Consider the following 23,737-nt stretch of genomic DNA (forward strand, 5'->3'; position numbering starts at 1 on the left):
TTACTAGAACTGTCCTGTTACTAGACCCTGTTAGTAGAGCTGTCCTGTTACTAGAGCTGTCCTGTTAGTAGACCCTGTTACTAGAGCTGTCCTGTTAGTAGAGCTGTCCTGTTACTAGACCCTGTTACTAGAGCTGTCCTGTTACTAGAGCTGTCCTGTTACTAGAGCTGTCCTGTTAGTAGACCCTGTTACTAGAGCTGTCCTGTTAGTAGAGCTGTCCTGTTACTATAGCTGTCCTGTTACTAGAGCTGTCCTGTTACTAGAGCTGTCCTGTTACTAGAGCTGTCCTGTTAGTAGACCCTGTTACTAGAGCTGTCCTGTTAGTAGAGCTGTCCTGTTACTAGAGCTGTCCTGTTACTAGAGCTGTCCTGTTACTAGAGCTGTCCTGTTACTAGAGCTGTCCTGTTAGTAGAGCTGTCCTGTTACTAGAGCTGTCCTGTTACTAGACCCTGTTACTAGAGCTGTCCTGTTACTAGAGCTGTCCTGTTACTAGAGCTGTCCTGTTACTAGACCCTGTTACTAGACCCTGTTACTAGAGCTGTCCTGTTACTAGAGCTGTCCTGTTACTAGAGCTGTCCTGTTACTAGACCCTGTTACTAAAGCTGTCCTGTTACTAGAGCTGTCCTGTTACTAGAGCTGTCCTGTTAGTAGAGCTGTCCTGTTACTAGAGCTGTCCTGTTAGTAGAGCTGTCCTGTTACTAGAGCTGTCCTGTTACTAGAGCTGTCCTGTTAGTAGAGCTGTCCTGTTACTAGACCCTGTTACTAGACCCTGTTACTAGAGCTGTCCTGTTACTAGACCCTGTTACTAGAGCTGTCCTGTTACTAGACCCTGTTACTAGAGCTGTCCTGTTAGTAGAGCTGTCCTGTTACTAGAGCTGTCCTGTTACTAGACCCTGTTACTAGAGCTGTCCTGTTACTAGAGCTGTCCTGTTACTAGACCCTGTTACTAGAGATGTCCTGTTACTAGAGCTGTCCTGTTAGTAGACCCTGTTACTAGAGCTGTCCTGTTAGTAGAGCTGTCCTGTTACTAGAGCTGTCCTGTTAGTAGAGCTGTCCTGTTACTAGACCCTGTTACTAGAGCTGTCCTGTTAGTAGAGCTGTCCTGTTACTAGACCCTGTTACTAGAGCTGTCCTGTTACTAGAGCTGTCCTGTTACTAGACCCTGTTACTAGAACTGTCCTGTTACTAGACCCTGTTAGTAGAGCTGTCCTGTTACTAGAGCTGTCCTGTTAGTAGAGCTATCCTGTTACTAGACCCTGTTACTAAAGCTGTCCTGTTACTAGACCCTGTTACTAGAGCTGTCCTGTTAGTAGAGCTGTCCTGTTAGTAGAGCTGTCCTGTTACTAGAGCTGTCCTGTTAGTAGAGCTATCCTGTTACTAGACCCTGTTACTAAAGCTGTCCTGTTACTAGACCCTGTTACTAGAGCTGTCCTGTTAGTAGAGCTGTCCTGTTACTAGAGCTGTCCTGTTACTAGACCCTGTTACTAGAACTGTCCTGTTACTAGACCCTGTTAGTAGAGCTGTCCTGTTACTAGAGCTGTCCTGTTAGTAGACCCTGTTACTAGAGCTGTCCTGTTAGTAGAGCTGTCCTGTTACTAGACCCTGTTACTAGAGCTGTCCTGTTACTAGAGCTGTCCTGTTACTAGAGCTGTCCTGTTAGTAGACCCTGTTACTAGAGCTGTCCTGTTAGTAGAGCTGTCCTGTTACTAGAGCTGTCCTGTTACTAGAGCTGTCCTGTTACTAGAGCTGTCCTGTTACTAGAGCTGTCCTGTTAGTAGACCCTGTTACTAGAGCTGTCCTGTTAGTAGAGCTGTCCTGTTACTAGAGCTGTCCTGTTACTAGAGCTGTCCTGTTACTAGAGCTGTCCTGTTACTAGAGCTGTCCTGTTACTAGAGCTGTCCTGTTAGTAGAGCTGTCCTGTTACTAGAGCTGTCCTGTTACTAGACCCTGTTACTAGAGCTGTCCTGTTACTAGAGCTGTCCTGTTAGTAGAGCTGTCCTGTTACTAGAGCTGTCCTGTTAGTAGAGCTGTCCTGTTACTAGAGCTGTCCTGTTACTAGAGCTGTCCTGTTACTAGAGCTGTCCTGTTAGTAGAGCTGTCCTGTTACTAGAGCTGTCCTGTTACTAGAGCTGTCCTGTTACTAGAGCTGTCCTGTTAGTAGAGCTGTCCTGTTACTAGAGCTGTCCTGTTAGTAGACCCTGTTACTAGAGCTGTCCTGTTAGTAGAGCTGTCCTGTTACTAGAGCTGTCCTGTTACTAGAGCTGTCCTGTTACTAGAGCTGTCCTGTTACTAGAGCTGTCCTGTTAGTAGAGCTGTTCTGTTAGTAGAGCTGTCCTGTTACTAGAGCTGTCCTGTTACTAGAGCTGTCCTGTTACTAGAGCTGTCCTGTTACTAGACCCTGTTACTAGACCCTGTTACTAGAGCTGTCCTGTTACTAGAGCTGTCCTGTTACTAGAGCTGTCCTGTTACTAGAGCTGTCCTGTTACTAGACCCTGTTACTAGAGCTGTCCTGTTACTAGACCCTGTTAGTAGAGCTGTCCTGTTAGTAGACCTTGTTACTAGAGCTGTCCTGTTACTAGAGCTGTCCTGTTAGTAGAGCTGTCCTGTTAGTAGAGCTGTCCTGTTAGTAGAGCTGTCCTGTTACTAGACCCTGTTACTAGACCCTTTTACTAGAGCTGTCCTGTTACTAGAGCTGTCCTGTTACTAGAGCTGTCCTGTTACTAGAGCTGTCCTGTTATTAGAGCTGTCCTGTTACTAGAGCTGTCCTGTTACTAGAGCTGTCCTGTTACTAGAGCTGTCCTGTTACTAGAGCTGTCCTGTTATTAGAGCTGTCCTGTTACTAGAGCTGTCCTGTTACTAGAGCTGTCCTGTTATTAGAGCTGTCCTGTTACTAGAGCTGTCCTGTTACTAGAGCTGTCCTGTTACTAGAGCTGTCCTGTTAGTAGAGCTGTCCTGTTACTAGACCCTGTTAGTAGATCTGTCCTGTTACTAGAGCTGTCCTGTTACTAGAGCTGTCCTGTTACTAGAGCTGTCCTGTTACTAGAGCTGTCCTGTTACTAGAGCTGTCCTGTTACTAGAGCTGTCCTGTTATTAGAGCTGTCCTGTTACTAGAGCTGTCCTGTTACTAGAGCTGTCCTGTTATTAGAGCTGTCCTGTTACTAGAGCTGTCCTGTTACTAGACCCTGTTACTAGACCCTGTTACTAGAGCTGTCCTGTTACTAGAGCTGTCCTGTTAGTAGAGCTGTCCTGTTACTAGAGCTGTCCTGTTACTAGAGCTGTCCTGTTAGTAGAGCTGTCCTGTTACTAGAGCTGTCCTGTTACTAGAGCTGTTCTGTTACTAGACCCTGTTACTAGACCCTGTTACTAGAGCTGTCCTGTTACTAGAGCTGTCCTGTTACTAGAGCTGTCCTGTTAGTAGAGCTGTCCTGTTAGTAGAGCTGTCCTGTTACTAGAGCTGTCCTGTTACTAGACCCTGTTACTAGACCCTGTTACTAGAGCTGTCCTGTTAGTAGAGCTGTCCTGTTAGTAGAGCTGTCCTGTTACTAGAGCTGTCCTGTTACTAGAGCTGTCCTGTTACTAGAGCTGTCCTGTTAGTAGAGCTGTCCTGTTACTAGAGCTGTCCTGTTACTAGACCCTGTTACTAGAGCTGTCCTGTTACTAGAGCTGTCCTGTTAGTAGAGCTGTCCTGTTACTAGAGCTGTCCTGTTAGTAGAGCTGTCCTGTTACTAGAGCTGTCCTGTTACTAGAGCTGTCCTGTTACTAGAGCTGTCCTGTTAGTAGAGCTGTCCTGTTACTAGAGCTGTCCTGTTACTAGACCCTGTTACTAGAGCTGTCCTGTTACTAGAGCTGTCCTGTTAGTAGAGCTGTCCTGTTACTAGAGCTGTCCTGTTAGTAGAGCTGTCCTGTTACTAGAGCTGTCCTGTTACTAGAGTTGTCCTGTTAGTAGAGCTGTCCTGTTAGTAGAGCTGTCCTGTTACTAGACCCTGTTACTAGAGCTGTCCTGTTACTAGAGCTGTCCTGTTAGTAGAGCTGTCCTGTTACTAGAGCTGTCCTGTTAGTAGAGCTGTCCTGTTACTAGAGCTGTCCTGTTACTAGAGCTGTCCTGTTACTAGAGCTGTCCTGTTACTAGAGCTGTCCTGTTAGTAGAGCTGTCCTGTTACTAGAGCTGTCCTGTTACTAGACCCTGTTACTAGAGCTGTCCTGTTACTAGAGCTGTCCTGTTAGTAGAGCTGTCCTGTTACTAGAGCTGTCCTGTTAGTAGAGCTGTCCTGTTACTAGAGCTGTCCTGTTACTAGAGCTGTCCTGTTACTAGAGCTGTCCTGTTAGTAGAGCTGTCCTGTTAGTAGAGCTGTCCTGTTACTAGAGCTGTCCTGTTACTAGACCCTGTTACTAGACCCTGTTACTAGAGCTGTCCTGTTACTAGAGCTGTCCTGTTACTAGAGCTGTCCTGTTACTAGACCCTGTTACTAGAGCTGTCCTGTTACTAGAGCTGTCCTGTTACTAGAGCTGTCCTGTTACTAGAGCTGTCCTGTTACTAGAGCTGTCCTGTTAGTAGAGCTGTCCTGTTACTAGAGCTGTCCTGTTACTAGAGCTGTCCTGTTACTAGAGCTGTCCTGTTAGTAGAGCTGTCCTGTTACTAGAGCTGTCCTGTTAGTAGACCCTGTTACTAGAGCTGTCCTGTTAGTAGAGCTGTCCTGTTACTAGAGCTGTCCTGTTACTAGAGCTGTCCTGTTACTAGACCCTGTTACTAGACCCTGTTACTAGAGCTGTCCTGTTACTAGAGCTGTCCTGTTACTAGAGCTGTCCTGTTAGTAGAGCTGTCCTGTTAGTAGAGCTGTCCTGTTACTAGAGCTGTCCTGTTACTAGACCCTGTTACTAGACCCTGTTACTAGAGCTGTCCTGTTACTAGAGCTGTCCTGTTACTAGAGCTGTCCTGTTACTAGACCCTGTTACTAGAGCTGTCCTGTTACTAGAGCTGTCCTGTTACTAGAGCTGTCCTGTTACTAGAGCTGTCCTGTTACTAGAGCTGTCCTGTTAGTAGAGCTGTCCTGTTACTAGAGCTGTCCTGTTACTAGAGCTGTCCTGTTACTAGAGCTGTCCTGTTAGTAGAGCTGTCCTGTTACTAGAGCTGTCCTGTTACTAGAGCTGTCCTGTTACTAGAGCTGTCCTGTTACTAGAGCTGTCCTGTTAGTAGACCCTGTTACTAGAGCTGTCCTGTTAGTAGAGCTGTCCTGTTACTAGAGCTGTCCTGTTACTAGAGCTGTCCTGTTACTAGAGCTGTCCTGTTAGTAGAGCTGTTCTGTTAGTAGAGCTGTCCTGTTACTAGAGCTGTCCTGTTACTAGAGCTGTCCTGTTACTAGAGCTGTCCTGTTACTAGACCCTGTTACTAGAGCTGTCCTGTTACTAGACCCTGTTACTAGAGCTGTCCTGTTAGTAGACCCTGTTACTAGAGCTGTCCTGTTACTAGAGCTGTCCTGTTACTAGAGCTGTCCTGTTACTAGAGCTGTCCTGTTACTAGACCCTGTTACTAGAGCTGTCCTGTTACTAGACCCTGTTAGTAGAGCTGTCCTGTTAGTAGACCCTGTTACTAGAGCTGTCCTGTTACTAGAGCTGTCCTGTTACTAGAGCTGTCCTGTTACTAGAGCTGTCCTGTTACTAGAGCTGTCCTGTTAGTTGCTGTCCTGTTACTAGACCCTGTTACTAGACCCTGTTACTAGAGCTGTCCTGTTACTAGAGCTGTCCTGTTACTAGAGCTGTCCTGTTACTAGAGCTGTCCTGTTACTAGAGCTGTCCTGTTATTAGAGCTGTCCTGTTACTAGAGCTGTCCTGTTACTAGAGCTGTCCTGTTACTAGAGCTGTCCTGTTACTAGAGCTGTCCTGTTATTAGAGCTGTCCTGTTACTAGAGCTGTCCTGTTACTAGAGCTGTCCTGTTATTAGAGCTGTCCTGTTACTAGAGCTGTCCTGTTACTAGAGCTGTCCTGTTATTAGAGCTGTCCTGTTACTAGAGCTGTCCTGTTACTAGAGCTGTCCTGTTAGTAGAGCTGTCCTGTTACTAGACCCTGTTAGTAGAGCTGTCCTGTTACTAGAGCTGTCCTGTTACTAGAGCTGTCCTGTTACTAGAGCTGTCCTGTTACTAGAGCTGTCCTGATACTAGACCCTGTTAGTAGATCTGTCCTGTTACTAGAGCTGTCCTGTTACTAGAGCTGTCCTGTTACTAGAGCTGTCCTGTTACTAGAGCTGTCCTGTTACTAGAGCTGTCCTGTTACTAGAGCTGTCCTGTTATTAGAGCTGTCCTGTTACTAGAGCTGTCCTGTTACTAGAGCTGTCCTGTTATTAGAGCTGTCCTGTTATTAGAGCTGTCCTGTTACTAGAGCTGTCCTGTTACTAGACCCTGTTACTAGACCCTGTTACTAGAGCTGTCCTGTTACTAGAGCTGTCCTGTTAGTAGAGCTGTCCTGTTAGTAGAGCTGTCCTGTTACTAGAGCTGTCCTGTTACTAGAGCTGTCCTGTTAGTAGAGCTGTCCTGTTACTAGAGCTGTCCTGTTACTAGAGCTGTCCTGTTACTAGAGCTGTCCTGTTATTAGAGCTGTCCTGTTACTAGAGCTGTCCTGTTACTAGACCCTGTTACTAGAGCTGTCCTGTTACTAGAGCTGTCCTGTTAGTAGAGCTGTCCTGTTACTAGAGCTGTCCTGTTACTAGACCCTGTTACTAGACCCTGTTACTAGAGCTGTCCTGTTACTAGACCCTGTTACTAGACCCTGTTACTAGAGCTGTCCTGTTACTAGAGCTGTCCTGTTACTAGAGCTGTCCTGTTACTAGAGCTGTCCTGTTACTAGACCCTGTTACTAGACCCTGTTACTAGAGCTGTCCTGTTACTAGAGCTGTCCTGTTACTAGAGCTGTCCTGTTACTAGACCCTGTTACTAGACCCTGTTAGTAGAGCTGTCCTGTTACTAGAGCTGTCCTGTTACTAGAGCTGTCCTGTTACTAGAGCTGTCCTGTTACTAGAGCTGTCCTGTTACTAGAGCTGTCCTGTTACTATAGCTGTCCTGTTACTAGACCCTGTTACTAAAGGGAGAATGCTGAAGCAAACACACACACACAGTAGATGTCACACTTGTCGCTGTGCTTCCTCAGCCTACCTGTAGGCGGTGCCATTGAGCTCTGGGTGGACACCTTGCTGGTCCATTACTGCCCACGGTCCTGTGGTCACAAAGAACTCCTTGTTCACACAGTTTCTTAGGCTGTCAGGGATGCGGCCTGCGATAGAGAGGAGGGGGGGGGGGGAGATGTAAAGAGAGAGACAGAGGGCTAGTTCTAATACAGAGCACAGACTAACTGAAGCCATAACTTGTGGAGTGATAAAGGAGGATGAAGATGTTAGCTATGTGCTAATGAGTGATACAGGAGGATGAAGATGTTAGCTATGTGCTAATGAGTGATAAAGTAGGATGAAGATGTTAGCTATGTGCTAATGAGTGATAAAGGAGGATGAAGATGTTAGCTATGTGCTAATGAGTGATACAGGAAGATGAAGATGTTAGCTATGTGCCTCACAAACATATATGGCCTGGCTACACAATCACTAATTAACATCATTTAACAATGTGGATCTTATCTGGGAGGCAAAGAATGCATCCCAAACGGCACCCTATTCCCTACATAGTGCACTACTTTCGCCATGAACTCTGGTTAAAAGTAGTGCACTATATAGGGAATAGGGTGCCATTTGGGACGCGACCACGGCCAACTCCAGATTTAATAACGCCTGTGCAGGACCTATTGAAATGGAAATGGGACAATATGGAGAGGGGAGAGGGGAGAGGGGAGATGGGAGAGGAGAGGGGGGAGAGGGGAGAGGGGAGAGGGGAGATGGGAGAGGGGAGAGGGGAGAAGGGAGAAGGGAGAGGGGAGATGGGAGAGGGGAGAGGGGAGATGGGAGAGGGGAGATGGGAGAGGGGAGAGGGGAGAGGGGAGATGGGAGAGGGGAGAGGGGAGATGGGAGAGGGGAGATGGGAGAGGGGAGATGGGAGAGGGGAGAGGGGAGATGGGAGAGGGGAGATGGGAGAGGGGAGATGGGAGAGGGGAGAGGGGAGAGGGGAGAGGGGAGAGGGGAGATGGGAGAGGGGAGAGGGGAGAGGGGAGAGGGGAGAGGGGAGAGGGGAGAGGGGAGAAGGGAGAGGGGAGAGGGGAGAGGGGAGATGGGGAGAGGGGAGATGGGAGATGGGAGAGGGGAGAAGGGAGAGGGGAGAGGGGGGAGGGGAGATGGGAGAGGGGAGATGGGAGATGGGAGAGGGGAGAGGGGAGAGGGGAGAGGGGAGATGGGAGATGGGAGAGGGGGGAGTATGAAGATACAGGGTGAACTGTGTGGAGAGGAACCCTAGAAAAGGACCGTTAGGGACGCCTGAACTAAATGCACCCCCAGAGAGCGACGTTATTCTGGATAATAAGGACGGGATTCAACCCGAGGTGACATCTGCAGCATTTACTTTCAATGTGAACGTGAGAACGTTGTCTTTAAAAGGGCGCCTTGTCGACATTGCTGTACAACACGACATGAATTGAATCCCGGCCTTACGTTATAGTACTGCAAATGAAAATGAGCTATGTAGCAAAAAATCGGGTGCAATACTTGTTGTGCACGGTCCCTGACTAGTGAGGTGCTGGGGAACAGGCGTACCGGTGATGGCTCTTCGGATCTCGGTGGCAGCTGACTCTCTCATCTCTAGAGAAGCCTGTTCACTGTACCAGGCTGTGTGTGGTGTACAGATCAGGTTGGGAGCATCCTTCAGAGGGCCTGTAGCAAAACTAGAGAGAGAGAGAGAGAGGGGAGGGGAGGGGAGGGTTGGGGGGAGAGAGAGAGAGAGGGAGGGATGGTGGGGAAGGAAGAGAGAGAGGGAGGGTTGGGGGGAAGAGAGAGAGGGTTGGGGGGGAGGGAGCGAGGGAGGGTTGGGGGGGAGGGAGCGAGGGAGCGAGGGAGGGTTGGGGGGGAGGGAGCGAGCGAGCGAGAGAGAGGGGAGGGTTGGGGGGGAGAGAGAGGGGGAGGGTTGGGGGAGAGCGAGAGGGGAGGGTTGGGGGTAGAGGGAGAGGGGAGGGTTGGGGGTAGAGAAAGAGGGGAGGGTTGGGGGTAGAGAGAGAGGGGAGGGTTGGGGGTAGAGAGAGAGGGGAGGGTTGGGGGAGAGAGAGAGGGGAGGGTTGGGGGAGAGAGAGAGGGGAGGGTTGGGGGAGAGAGAGAGGGGAGGGTGGGGGGAGAGAGAGAGGGGAGGGTGGGGGGGAGAGAGAGGGGAGGGTGGGGGGGAGAGAGAGAGGGGAGGGTTGGGGGGGAGAGAGAGGGGGAGGGTTGGGGGGGAGAGAGAGAGGGGAGGGTTGGGGGAGAGAGAGAGAGAGAGAGAGAGAGGGAGGGGAGGGGAGAGGCGAGAGAGAGGGGGGGAGGTAGAGAGGGAACAAGTGTCAGACCCCATCAGTCATTTCAGGCAGTGCTGCCTCTTCATCTCCTCTCTTAATCTCCTCTCTTAATCTCCTCATCTCCTCATCTCCTCATCTCCTCTCCTCATCTCCTCTCTTAATCTCCTCTCCTCATCTCCTCATCTCCTCTCCTCATCTCCTCATCTCCTCTCCTCATCTCCTCTCTTAATCTCCTCTCCTCATCTCCTCTCTTAATCTCCTCTCCTCATCTCCTCTCCTCATCTCATCATCTCCTTTCCTCATCTCCTCCTCTCCTCTCCTCATCTCATCTCCTCATCTCCTCTCCTCATCTCCTCTCCTCATCTCCTCTCTTAATCTCCTCATCTCCTCATCTCCTCTCTTAATCTCCTCTCCTCATCTCCTCTCCTCATCTCATCATCTCCTTTCCTCATCTCCTCCTCTCCTCTCCTCCTCTCCTCTCCTCATCTCCTCTCTTAATCTCCTCATCTCCTCTCCTCTCCTCATCTCATCTCCTCATCTCCTCTCCTCATCTAATCTCATCTCCTCATCTCCTCTCCTCATCTCTCCTCATCTCCTCTCCTCATCTCCTCTCTTAATCTTCTCATCTCCTCATCTCCTCTCTTAATCTTCTCATCTCCCCTCTTAATCTCCTCTCCTCATCTCCTCTCTTAATCTCCTCTCCTCATCTCCTCTCTTAATCTCCTCATCTCCTCATCTCCTCTCTTAATCTCCTCTCCTCATCTCCTCTCTTAATCTCCTCTCCTCATCTCCTCTCCTCATCTCTCCTCATCTCCTCTCTTAATCTCCTCATCTCCTCTCTTAATCTCCTCATCTCCTCTCCTCTCCTCATCTCCTCATCTCATCTCCTCCTCTCCTCTCTCTTAATCTCCTCATCTCCTCTCCTCATCTCCTCTCCTCATCTCATAATCTCATCTCCTCCTCTCCTCTCCATCCCTGATAACAGATGCTGAGACTTCCTCTCCTTCTTCTTCTCTCAGTCCTCCCTACTCACTCACTCTCCGTGCCCTGGTCCTACGTTGTGTGTGAAGGTGTCACTGATGTGAGTTACTGTAGTGTAGGATTACAAGTCATCAAACACTCCTCTGTTGACGTCTTGTTGCTGTGTGAAGGCTATAAGTAAACAGGAAAACGCTCATCCAGAGGCAGCGCTCCTAGTGGCCGAGGACTTTAAAGAAGGGAAACTTAAATCCGTTCTACCTAATTTCTACCAGCATGTTAAATGTGCAACCAGAGGAAAAAAAACTCTAGACCACCTTTACTCCACACACAGAGATGCGTACAAAGCTCTCCCTCGTCCTCCATTTGGCAAATCTGACCATAACTCTATCCTCCTGATTCCTGTTTATAAGCAAAAACTAAAGCAGGAAGCACCAGTGACTCAGTCAATAAAAAAGTGGTCAGATGAGGCAGATGCTAAGCTACAGGACTGTTTTGCTAGCACAGACTGGAATATGTTTCGAGATTCTTCAGATAGCATTGAAGAGTACACCACATCAGTCACTGGCTTCATCAATAAGTGCATCGATGACGTCGTGCCCACAGTGACCGTACGTACATTCCCCAACCAGAAGCCATGGATTACAGGCAACATCCGCACCGAGCTAAAGGGTAGAGCTGCCGCTTTCAAAGAGCGGGACTCTAACCCGGACCCTTATAAGACATCCCGCTATGCCCTCCGACCAACCATCAAACAGGCAAAGAGTCAATACAGGACTAAGATTGAATCGTACTACACCGGCTCCGACGCTCGTCGGATGTGGCAGGGCTTGAAAACTATTACAGACTACAAAAGGAAGCACAGCCGCGAGCTGGTAGGGGGAGTTGCTGCCAGGTGAAACTATACTGAGCTGGTAGGGGGTGTTGCTGCCAGGTGAAACTATACTGAGCTGGTAGGGGGTGTTGCTGCCAGGTGAAACTATACTGAGCTGGTAGGGGGTGTTGCTGCCAGGTGAAACTATACTGAGCTGGTAGGGGGTGTTGCTGCCAGGTGAAACCATATCCTCATCCACTGTGTGTCTCACCTGAACGGTTCTGTCTAGTGGACGTCCACTTATGTGTGTGTGTGTCTCACCTGAACGGTTCTGTCTCGTGCACGTCCAGGGCAGCGCCACGTATCCTCCCCTCCTTCAGCGCCTGAGCCAGGGCCTTCTCATCCACCAGCCCTCCCCGTGCTGCATTCACCAGGAACGCACCCTGACGCATCTATAAGGGAGGGGGTGGGGGGGAGGGATCAAAAGAGAGAGGAAGATGAAAGAGAGAGGGGGGGGGGGGGGCAGGTTGGGAGTTGATTTGATCTAAAGCGGGGCACCACCAATATGTAGTTATTACAAAAAATCTGTTTGCATCCTTCTTTTAAGTATCTCAATACAGATGACATACTGACTTCATCAATAAGTGCATCGATGACGTCGTCCCCACAGTGACCGTACGTACCCCAACCAGAAGCCATGGATTACAGGCAACATCCACACTGAGCTAAAGGGTAGAGCTGCCGCTTTCAAGGAGCGGGACTCTAACCCGGACGCTTATAAGAAATCCTGCTATGCCCTCAGACGAACCATCAAACAGGCAAAGAGTCAATACAGGACTAAGATTGAATCGTACTACACCGGCTCTGACGCTCGTCGGATGTGGCAGGGCTTGAAAACTATTACAGACTACAAAGGGAAGCACAGCCGCGAGCTGCCCAGTGACACAAGCCTACCAGACGAGCTAAATTATTTCTATGCTCGCTTCGAGGCAAGCAACACTGAAGCACGCATGAGAGCATCAGCTGTTCCGGACGACTGTGATCATGCTCTCCGTAGCCGATGTGAGTAAGACCTTTAAACAGGTCAATATTCACAAGGCCACAGGGCCAGACGGATTACCAGGACGTGTACTCTGAGCATGCGCTGACCAACTGGCAAGTGTCTTCACTGATATTTTCAACCTGTCCCTGACTGAGTCTGTAATACCAACATGTTTCAAGCAGACCACCGTAGTCCCTGTGCCCAAGAACACCAAGGTAACGATTTGGCATGGGTCCTCAGATCCTCAAAAAGTTATACAGCTGCACCATCGAGAGCATCCTGACTGGTTGCATCACCGCCTGGTATGGCAACTGCTCGGCCTCCGACTGCAAGGCATTACAGAGGGTAGTGCGTACGGCCCAGTACATCACTGGGACCAAGCATCCTGCCATCCAGGACCTCTATACCAGGGCGGTGTCAGAGGAAGGCCCTAAAAATGGTCAAAGACTCCAGCCACCCTAGTCATAGACTGTTCTCTCTGCTACCGCACGGCAAACGGTACCGGAGCGCCAAGCCTAGGTCCAAAAGGCTTCTTGACAACTTCTACCCCAAAGCCATAAGACTCCTGAACAGCTAATCAAATGGCCACCCGGACTATTTGCATTGTTCTTTGATGCTCCACTGAATGCTCTACTTAAGACGTGACGAGCTGAGCACCTGGGCAACACACGCACACGCATACACAAACATGTCTGTCTTATCCCCCCGTAGAGACACATCTCCACCTGAGGAGAATCAGCTCTGAAGGAGAACTGTCTGTCTTCTCCCCCCGTAGAGACACATCTACACCTGAGGAGAATCAGCTCTGAAGGAGAACTGTCTGTCTCATCCCCCCGTAGAGACACATCTACACCTGAGGAGAATCAGCTCTGAAGGAGAACTGTCTGTCTCATCCCCCCGTAGAGACACATCTACACCTGAGGAGAATCAGCTCTGAAGGAGAACTGTCTGTCTTCTCCCCCCGTAGAGACACATCTACACCTGAGGAGAATCAGCTCTGAAGGCGAACTGTCAAAGTCCTTAACAATTGTCTGCATGGGTGCGTCCCAAAGTGTACCCTATTCCCTATATAGTGCACTACTTTAGATCTAGCTTGGCTCAGCTCACATAGTTGGCTGTAGATATGGGTGAGTCCCAAATTCCCTTTATAGTGCACTGATTTGAGCAAACAAATGACAGTTGATAACTGTACTAGATATCTGTGTAAAACACCTGCTAGCAAGAAAAACAACAGCTCCAGGAAAATCCAATTAATATGCTTGGAAGAAACTGTAATCCCTTAATCTAGACAAAATATGGAATCCAGGACATGAAAAGCCCTCATTTTATTAGGGCTGTGCTTTATTCACACACACACACACACACACACACACACACACACACACACACACACACACACACACTAAAAAGAAAGCTTTACTTGGAAGCTCAGGGCTGCAGTCTGTCTGTGTTTGGAGGGGTGAAGAGAAAAGAAGAGAAAATGAGACTTTCGTTTTGGGAAGATAATCTGATACAGAGGAGAGGAGAGGAGTTAACAACTAGGTGGAGAGATACAGCCTGCTCTATTCTGTTCTCCTTCAGACAACACTTCGACAGAGGAGAGGAGTTAACAACTAGGTGGAGAGATACAGCCTGCTCTATTCTGTTCTCCTTCAGACAACACTTCGACAGAGGAGAGGAGTTAACAACTAGGTGGAGAGATACAGCCTGCTCTATTCTGTTCTCCTTCAGACAACACTTCGACAGAGGAGAGGAGTTAACAACTAGGTGGAGAGATACAGCCTGCTCTATTCTGTTCTCCTTCAGACAACCCTTCGATGCTCTCTCTGTCTCTCAAGATGTGAAGTCAACCAGAGAGCGGGAATAAAAACAGACATGAAACGATAATGGAGGGATGTGTAATGCTCCTGTTGAACAACAGGTGGCAGACCAGACGGGGTATTGTGGTGCTGACGGCAGCTCTGAGCAGTGAAGTCAACCTGAGAGAGTCAGAGAGGAACAGGAAACGGCGATAAGAGGTGTAATTCTCCTCTCCTCCACCAGGTGTCAGACTAGACAGGGTCTGGTGTTGTTGTGTGATATTGACACAGCAGTCCCATTTCCCCTCTCTGTGCTCTCACCCCCGTGGAGCCGGGGAGCCCAGTCCATGTATTAGCTGTAGCCGTGGGCTGGCGCTAATTCCATTTGACAGAGCGGAGGAATGGATTTGTTTTAAGCTGAAAAAGGCTGGGGATGCTGCATCTAGTGGGTCTGTGGTTCGTGGAGGCGGAGACAGACGGTGATCTCTTACGGGCTGTGTCCCAAATGGCACCCTATTGCCTTTAAAGTGCACTACGTTTGACCAGGGCCCCACAGGGGAATAGGGTGGTATTGGGGACGGGCCCACAGGGGAATAGGGTGGTATTGGGGACGGGCCCACAGGGGAATACATTTACATTTTTACATTTTAGTCATTTAGCAGACGCTCTTATCCAGAGCGACTTACAGTTAGTGAATACATATCTTTTTTTTTATACTGGTCCCCCGTGGGAATCGAACCCACAACCCTGGCGTTGCAAACGCCATGCTCTATCAACTGAGCTACATCCCTGCCGGCCATTCCCTCCCCTACCCTGGACGACGCTGGGCCAATTGTGCGCCGCCCATGAGTCTCCCGGTCGCGGCCGGCTGCGACAGAGCCTGGATTCGAACCAGGATCTAGTGGCACAGTTAGCACTGCGATGCAGTGCCTTAGACCACTGCGCCACTCAGGAGTCGTGGTATTAGGGACGGGCCCACAGGGGAATAGGGTGGTATTGGGGACGGGCCCACAGGGGAATAGGGTGGTATTGGGGACGGGACCACAGGGGAATAGGGTGGTATTGGGGACGGGACCACAGTGATCTCTCTATACTGTGATGCTCTTCAGGACAGGCTGGCTGTCGGCTGAGACCGGGGTGGATTGATAGTGTCATAATATTTGATCTATATAAGGATTGGGTGTTCAGGATGGTCTGATTTTAATAACTCATATTAATAACTACGTTAATTCATAACTCACTGGGAGTCAGCGAGTTCTACTGTAAAGGTAATTCATAACTCACTGGGAGTCAGCGAGTTCTACTGTAAAGGTCAAGCTGTCTGTCTGTGTGTCTCTACTCTGGACCTGTTTGATGGTGAAGTCGTTGATGAGGTGGTGGTTGTGTTCATTCAGGTTGCAGTGCAGAGAGACGCAGTCTGACTGGTAGAGCAGGTCCTGTAGGGTGTAGACACGCTGGACGCCCAGGGAACGCTCCAAGCCGTCCTGCAGGTAGGGGTCATAGAAGATCACGTTGAAGCCAAACACCTTGGACCGCACAGCCACCGCCTGGCCTGAACGACCTATTCACACAGAGACAAGGGAGAGAGCATAGTTCATTCACAACATCAACACACACACACAGAGAGACAGGGGAGAGAGCATAGTTCATTCACAACATCAACACACACACACACAGAGACAGGGGAGAGAGCATAGTTCATTCACAACATCAACACACACACACAGAGAGACAGGGGAGAGAGCATAGTTCATTCACAACATCAACACACACACAGAGAGACAGGGGAGAGAGCATAGTTCATTCACAACATCAACACACACACACAGAGAGACAGGGGAGAGAGCATAGTTCATTCACAACATCAACACACACACACAGAGAGACAGGGGAGAGAGCATAGTTCATTCACAACATCAACACACACACAGAGAGACAGGGGAGAGAGCATAGTTCATTCACAACATCAACACACACACAGAGAGACAGGGGAGAGAGCATAGTTCATTCACAACATCAACACACACACAGAGAGACAGGGGAGAGAGCATAGTTCATTCACAACATCAACACACACACAGAGACAGGGGAGAGAGCATAGTTCATTCACAACATCAACACACACACAGAGAGACAGGGGAGAGAGCATAGTTCATTCACAACATCAACACACACACAGAGACAGGGGAGAGAGCATAGTTCATTCACAACATCAACACACAGAGAGACAGGGGAGAGAGCATAGTTCATTCACAACATCAACACACAGAGAGACAGGGGAGAGAGCATAGTTCATTCACAACATCAACACACACACAGAGACAGGGGAGAGAGCATAGTTCATTCACAACATCAACACACAGAGAGACAGGGGAGAGAGCATAGTTCATTCACAACATCAACACACAGAGAGAGACAGGGGAGAGAGCATAGTTCATTCACAACATCAACACACACACAGAGACAGGGGAGAGAGCATAGTTCATTCACAACATCAACACACAGAGAGACAGGGGAGAGAGCATAGTTCATTCACAACATCAACACACAGAGAGACAGGGGAGAGAGCATAGTTCATTCACAACATCAACACACAGAGAGACAGGGGAGAGAGCATAGTTCATTCACAACATCAACACACACAGAGAGACAGGGGAGAGAGCATAGTTCATTCACAACATCAACTGTGTACGTGGTACACCACCTTACAAATAGCCATAGTGTGTGTCCTGTCTTGTCCTGGGCCTGTCCTGTCCTGTCCTGTCTCAGTGTGGGAGGGGCAGCCAGATGGAGGAGCTCTCTGCTCTCTGTTCTCTCCTCTCTCTGTTCTCTCTCCTCTCTCTGTTCTCTCCTCTCTCTGTTCTCTCCTCTCTCTGTTCTCTCCTCTCTCTCTCTCTCTCTCTCTCTCTCTCTGCTCTCTCCTCTCTCTGTTCTCTCCTCTCTCTCTCTCTCTCTCTGCTCTCTCCTCTCTCTGTTCTCTCCTCTCTCTCTGCTCTCTCCTCTCTGTTTTCTCCTCTCTCTGCTCTCTCCTCTCTCTCTGCTTTCTGCTCTCTCCTCTCTCTGTTCTCTCCTCTCTCTCTGCTCTCTCCTCTCTGTTTTCTCCTCTCTCTCTGTTCTCTCCTCTCTCTCTCTGCTCTCTCCTCTCTCTCTCTCTCTCTCTCTGCTCTCTCCTCTCTCTGTTCTCTCCTCTCTCTGTTCTCTGCTCTCTCTCTGTTCTCTGTTCTCTCTCTGTTCTCTCCTCTCTCTCTGTTCTCTCTCTGTTCTCTCTCTGTTCTCTCCTCTCTCTCTGTTCTCTCTCTGTTCTCTGTTCTCTCTCTGTTCTCTCTCTGTTCTCTCCTCTCTCTCTGTTCTCTCCTCTCTGTTCTCTGCTCTCTCTCTCTGCTCTCTCCGCTCTCTCTGCTCTCTCCTCTCTGTTCTCACCTCTCTGTTCTCTCCTCTCTGTTCTCTCCTCTCTGTTCTCTCCTCTCTGTTCTGTTCTCTCCTCTCTCTCTGCTCTCTGCTCTCTCTCTGTGTCCCCAGAGAGCAGGGCCTGGCATGGAACCCTTAGCCTCAGCATCGCCTACTCAGCCCTCCCCAACAGAATGCACCTTGTCAGGGGGGCCGGTGGCTGGAGAGACCTTGAGAGAGCAGGAACACTGAGCCGTGCTGACACGGGAGAGATAATGTCCTGTCTGAGAGGAACACTGAGCCGTGCTGACACGGGAGAGATAATGTCCTGTCTGAGAGGAACACTGAGCCGTGCTGACACGGGAGAGATAATGTCCTGTCTGAGAGGAACAGACACAGCTGCAGCTCTCACTGGCTCCAGAGCATACAAAGAGAGAATGAAAGCCCTGGCCACGCGGCCTGTGTGTGTCTCTGTGTCTCCGTGTCCCTGGCCACACGGCCTGTGTGTGTCTCTGTGTCTCCGTGTCCCTGGCCACACGGCCTGTGTGTGTCTCTGTGTCTCCGTGTCCCTGGCCACACGGCCTGTGTGTGTCTCTGTGTCTCCGTGTCCCTGGCCACACGGCCTGTGTGTGTCTCTGTGTCCGTGTCCCTGGCCACACGGCCTGTGTGTGTCTCTGTGTCCGTGTCCCTGGCCACACGGCCTGTGTGTGTGTCTGTGTCCCTGGCCACACGGCCTGGGTGTGTCTCCGTGTCCCTGGCCACAGGCCTGTGTGTGTCTCTGTGTGCGTGTCCCTGGCCACACGGCCTGTGTGTGTCTCTGTGTCCGTGTCCCTGGCCACACGGCCTGTGTGTGTCTCTGTGTCCGTGTCCCTGGCCACACGGCCTGTGTGTGTGTCTGTGTCCCTGGCCACACGGCCTGGGTGTGTCTCCGTGTCCCTGGCCACAGGCCTGTGTGTGTCTCTGTGTGCGTGTCCCTGGCCACACGGCCTGTGTGTGTCTCTGTGTCCGTGTCCCTGGCCACACGGCCTGTCTGTGTCCGTGTCCCTGGCCACACGGCCTGTGTGTGTCTCTGTGTCCGTGTCCCTGGCCACACGGCCTGTGTGTGTCTGTGTCCCTGGCCATAGCGCCTGCGACATCCCACAGGCTGACAGACACTAACACAATGGAAACAGCCAAGGAGGAGGAGAGAAGGTTGGCCAGAACAGAACAGCCCTGATGAAATGTACTGACTCACCATGTGTTTGTCATCACTCCTACTGGACTGTACGGGACTGGACTGGACTGGACTGGACTCTACTCTACTCTACGCTACGCTACTCTACGCTACGCTACGCTACGCTACGCTACTCTACTCTACTCTACTCTACACTACTCTACACTACTCTACTCTACTCTACTCTACTCTACTCTACTCTACTCTACTTTATTCTACTCTACTCTACTCTACTCTACTTTATTCTACTCTACTCTACTCTACTCTACTCTACTCTACTCTACTCTACTTTATTCTACTCTACTCTACTCTACTCTACTCTACTCTACTCTACTCTACTCTACTCTACTCTACACTACTCTACTCTACTCTACAATACTCTACTCTACTCTACTCTACTCTATAGCCCCCACAACAAATGGAGAGAGCGAGAGAAAGAGAGATAGAGGGAGAGACAGTGTCCACCATGATAGAGGGAGAGACAGTGTCCACCATGAAGACCAACTCTGTCTCTCAGCCAAACAGAGGAAGAGGCATGAGAGAGAAAGCAATATTGAGATGGATAGAGAGAGAGAAAGGGGTTGGAAAAAAACAGAGGAGTAACAGAGGTGATTCCTTCCTCACCAAAGCCTATGAGGCCAAGTGTTTCCCCACGGATGCGTGCAGCTCCGGACGCCACCTCTCTAATCTGCTCCACACTCTGGACCCGCGTGCCCTCCCGGAGAGCCTGGTACAACCAGGTGTTTCGTCGGTACAGGTTGAGGACGTGACACATGGTGGAGTCTGCTGTCTCCTCCACGCAGGCCGACGGGATGTTACACACTGCTATTCCTGGGGGAGGAGGACACACTCAAACACATTAGTAAACACACACACACACACACACACACACACAGTTAGTTTAAGAGCCACCATTACAGAAAGCAAACACACACGTTAGATGTAGATCAGGTGTGTAGAAATACAGTTGTTCATTGGTTAGAGGTGGAAATACCATACAATACACCATATAATACACCATATAATACCATACAATACACCATATAATACCCCATACAATACCTCATATAATACACCATATAATACCATACAATACCCCATACAATACCCCATATAATACACCATATAATACAACACCCCATATAATACACCATATAATACAATACCATACAATACCCCTTTTAATACACCATATAATACCATACAATACCCCATATAATACACCATATAATACAATACCATACAATACCCCTTTTAATACACCATATAATACCATACAATACCCCATATAATACACCATATAATACAATACCATACAATACCCCATATAATACATCATATAATACCATACAATACTCCATATAATACATCATATAATACCATACAATACCCCATATAATACACCATATAATATCATTCAATACCCCATATAATACAATACCATACAATACCCCATATAATACACCATATAATACCATAAAATAACCCATATAATACATCATATAATACAATACCCCATATAATACCATACAATACACCATATAATACACCATACAATAAACCATACAATAAACCATGCAATACCCCATATACTGCACCATACAATACCCCATATAATACCATACAATACCCCATATAATACACCATATAACACACAATACCCCATACAATCCCATATCATACACCATCTAATGCCATAAAATATCATATAATACCCCATATAATAACATACAATACCCCATATAATACCCCATACAATAACATACCATATAATACACTATACAATACCTCATATAATATATCATACAATACCCCATATAAAACACCATATCATACCATACAATAACCCTTATAATACACCATATAATACCCCATATAATACATCATATAATACAATACCCCATATAATACAATTTAATACACCATAAAATACCCCATATAATACCATACAATACCATATAATAAACCATACAATACCATACAATACCCCATACAATACCATATAATATACCATCTAATACCATTAAATACCATATAATACCCCATATAATACCATACAATACCCCATATAATTCCATACAATACCCCATACAATACATCATACAATACCCCATACAATAACATACCATATAATACACTATTTAATACCATACAAAACCCCATATAATATACCATACAATACCCCATATAATACACCATACAATAACATACCATATAAAACACCATACAATACCCCATATAATACACCATACAATAACATACCATATAAAACACCATTCAATACCCCATATAATACACCATACAATAACATACAATATAATACACCATACAATACCCCATATAATACAATACACTGTACAATACACCATACAATACCTCATTAAATACCATAAAATACCCCATATAATACCATACAATACCCCATACAATATCATACCATACCCCATACAATACATCATACAATGCCCCATATAATACAATACCACACAATACCCCATACAATACCCCATTAAATACCATACAACATCCCATATAATACACCATACAATACAATACCCCATTCAATACCCCATATAATACACCATACAATACAATACACCATGCAATACAATCAATCAATCACATATGTATTTACAGTATCAGTCAAAAGTTTGGAATCACCTACTCATTCAAGTTATTATTATTTTTTACTATTTTCTATGAAATAACACATATGGAATCATGTAGTAACCAAAAAAGTGTTAAACAGATCAAAATATATTTTAGATTCTTCAAAGTAGCCACCCTTTGCCTTGATGACAGCTTTGCACACTCTTGGCATTCTCTCAACCAGCGTCACCTGGAATGCTTTTCCAACAGTCTTGAATGAGTTCCCACATTTGCTGAGCACTTGTTGGCTGATTTTCCTTCACTCTGCGGCCCAACTCATCCCAAACCATCTCAATTGGGTTGAGGTCGGGTGATTGTGGAGGCCAGGTCATCTGATGCAGCACTCCATCACTCTCCTTCTTGGTCAAATAGCCCTTACACAGCATGGAGGTGTGTTGGGTCATTGTCCTGTTGGAAAAACAAATGATAGTCCCACTAAGCCCAAACCAGATGGGATGGCGTATCGCTGCAGAATGATGTGGTAGCCATGCTGGTTAAGTGTGCCTTGAATTCTAAATAAATCACAGACAGTGTCACGAGCAAAGCACCATCACACTTCCTCCTCCATGCTTCATGGTGGGAACCACACATGCGGAGATCATCCGTTCACCTACTCTGCGTCTCATAAAGACACAGTGGTTGAAACCAAAAATCTCTAATTTGGACTCCAGACCAAAGGACACATTTCCACCGGTCTAATGTCCATTGCTCGTGTTTCTAGGCCCAAGCAAGTCTCTTCTTCTTATTGGTGTCCTTTAGTCGTGGTTTCTTTGCAGCAGTCTCCTCTGAACAGTTGATGTTGAGATGTGTCTGTTACTTGAACTCTGTGAAGCATTTATTTGGGCTGCAATCTGAGGTGCAGTTAACTCTAATGAACTTATCCTCTGCAGCAAAGGTAACTCTGGGTCTTCCTTTCCTGTGGCGGTCCTCATGAGAGACAGTTTCATCATAGCGCTTGATGGTTTTTGAGACTACACTTGAAGAAACGTTCAAAGTTCTTGAAATGTTCCGTACTGACTGACCTTCATGTCTTAAAGTAATGATGGACTGTTGTTTCTCTTTGCTTATTTGAGCTGTTCTTGCCATAATATGGACTTGGTCTTTTACCAAATAGGGCTATCTTCTGTATACCACCCCTACCTTGTCACAACACAACTGATTGGCTCAAACGCATTAAGAAGGAAAGAAATTTCACAAATTAACTTTTAACAAGGCACACCTGTTAATTGAAATGCATTCCAGGTGACTACCTCATGAAGCTGGTTGAGAGAATGCCAAGAGTGTGCAAAGCTGTCATCAAGGCAAAGGGTGGCTACTTTGAAGAATCTCAAATATAAAATATATTTTGATTTGTTTCACTTTTTTCATAGTTTTGATGTCTTCACTATTATTCTACAATGTAGAAAATAGTAAAAATAAAGAAAAACCCTGGAAACTTTTGACTGGTACTATATAAAGCCCTTTTTACATCAGCAGATGTCACAAAGTGCTATACAGAAACCCAGCCTAAATACTATTCAATACCATACCATATAATACACCCTACAATACCATACCCCATACAATACCATACAATACCATATGATACCCTATATAATACCATACAATACCCCATATAATACCACACAATACCATACAATACCCCATATAATACCACACAATACCATACGATACCATACAATACCCTATATAATACCATACAATACCATACAATACCCCATATAATACCACACAATACCATATAATACCCCACACAATACTCCATACAATACCCAACACAATACCATACAATACCCCATATAATACCACACAACATCACATACAATACCATACAATACCCCATACAATACAATACCCTATACAATACCCCATTCAATACCATACAATACCCCATATAATACACCATACATACCATGCAATACAATACACCATACAATACAATCAATCAATCACGTTTATTTATAAAGCCCCTTTTTACAGATGTCACAAAGTGCTATAGAGAAACCCAGCCTAAATACCATACAATACCATACCATATAAACCCCATATAATACACCCTACAATACCATACAATCTCATACAATACCATACCATATAAAACCCCATATAATACACCCTATAATACCATACAATCTCATACAATACACCATCCAATACCCCATCCAATATCATACAATACCATATAAAACCCCATATAATACACCCTACAATACCATACCCCATACAATACCATACAATACCATATAAAACCCCATATAATACACCCTACAATACCATACCCCATACAATACCATACAATACCATATAAAACCCCATATAATACACCCTACAATACCATACAATCTCATACAATACCCCATACAATACCATACAATACCATACCATATAAAACCCCATATAATACACCCTACAATACCATACAATCTCATACAATACACCATCCAATACCC

General features: G+C 47.2%; 1 protein-coding gene across 1 annotated transcript in view; it reads right to left on the reverse strand.

The window, feature by feature from the left end:
• Positions 1 to 7,138: 7,138 nt before the first annotated feature.
• Positions 7,139 to 23,737, reverse strand: part of LOC311122855 (uncharacterized protein) — a gene marked incomplete at both ends in the record, with an annotated part of 63,600 nt that continues 47,001 nt past the window's right edge. The window contains 5 exons of the mRNA XM_084197170.1: positions 7,139 to 7,260; positions 8,681 to 8,808; positions 11,519 to 11,649; positions 15,385 to 15,599; positions 19,263 to 19,469. Of these exons, the coding sequence (XP_084053296.1) occupies positions 7,139 to 7,260; positions 8,681 to 8,808; positions 11,519 to 11,649; positions 15,385 to 15,599; positions 19,263 to 19,469 (803 nt within the window). The remainder of the gene's footprint in view (positions 7,261 to 8,680; positions 8,809 to 11,518; positions 11,650 to 15,384; positions 15,600 to 19,262; positions 19,470 to 23,737) is intronic.

This window comes from Coregonus lavaretus (genome assembly GCF_964263955.1).
Source record: "Coregonus lavaretus genome assembly, contig: HAP1_SCAFFOLD_301, whole genome shotgun sequence".
NCBI lineage: Eukaryota > Metazoa > Chordata > Actinopteri > Salmoniformes > Salmonidae > Coregonus > Coregonus lavaretus.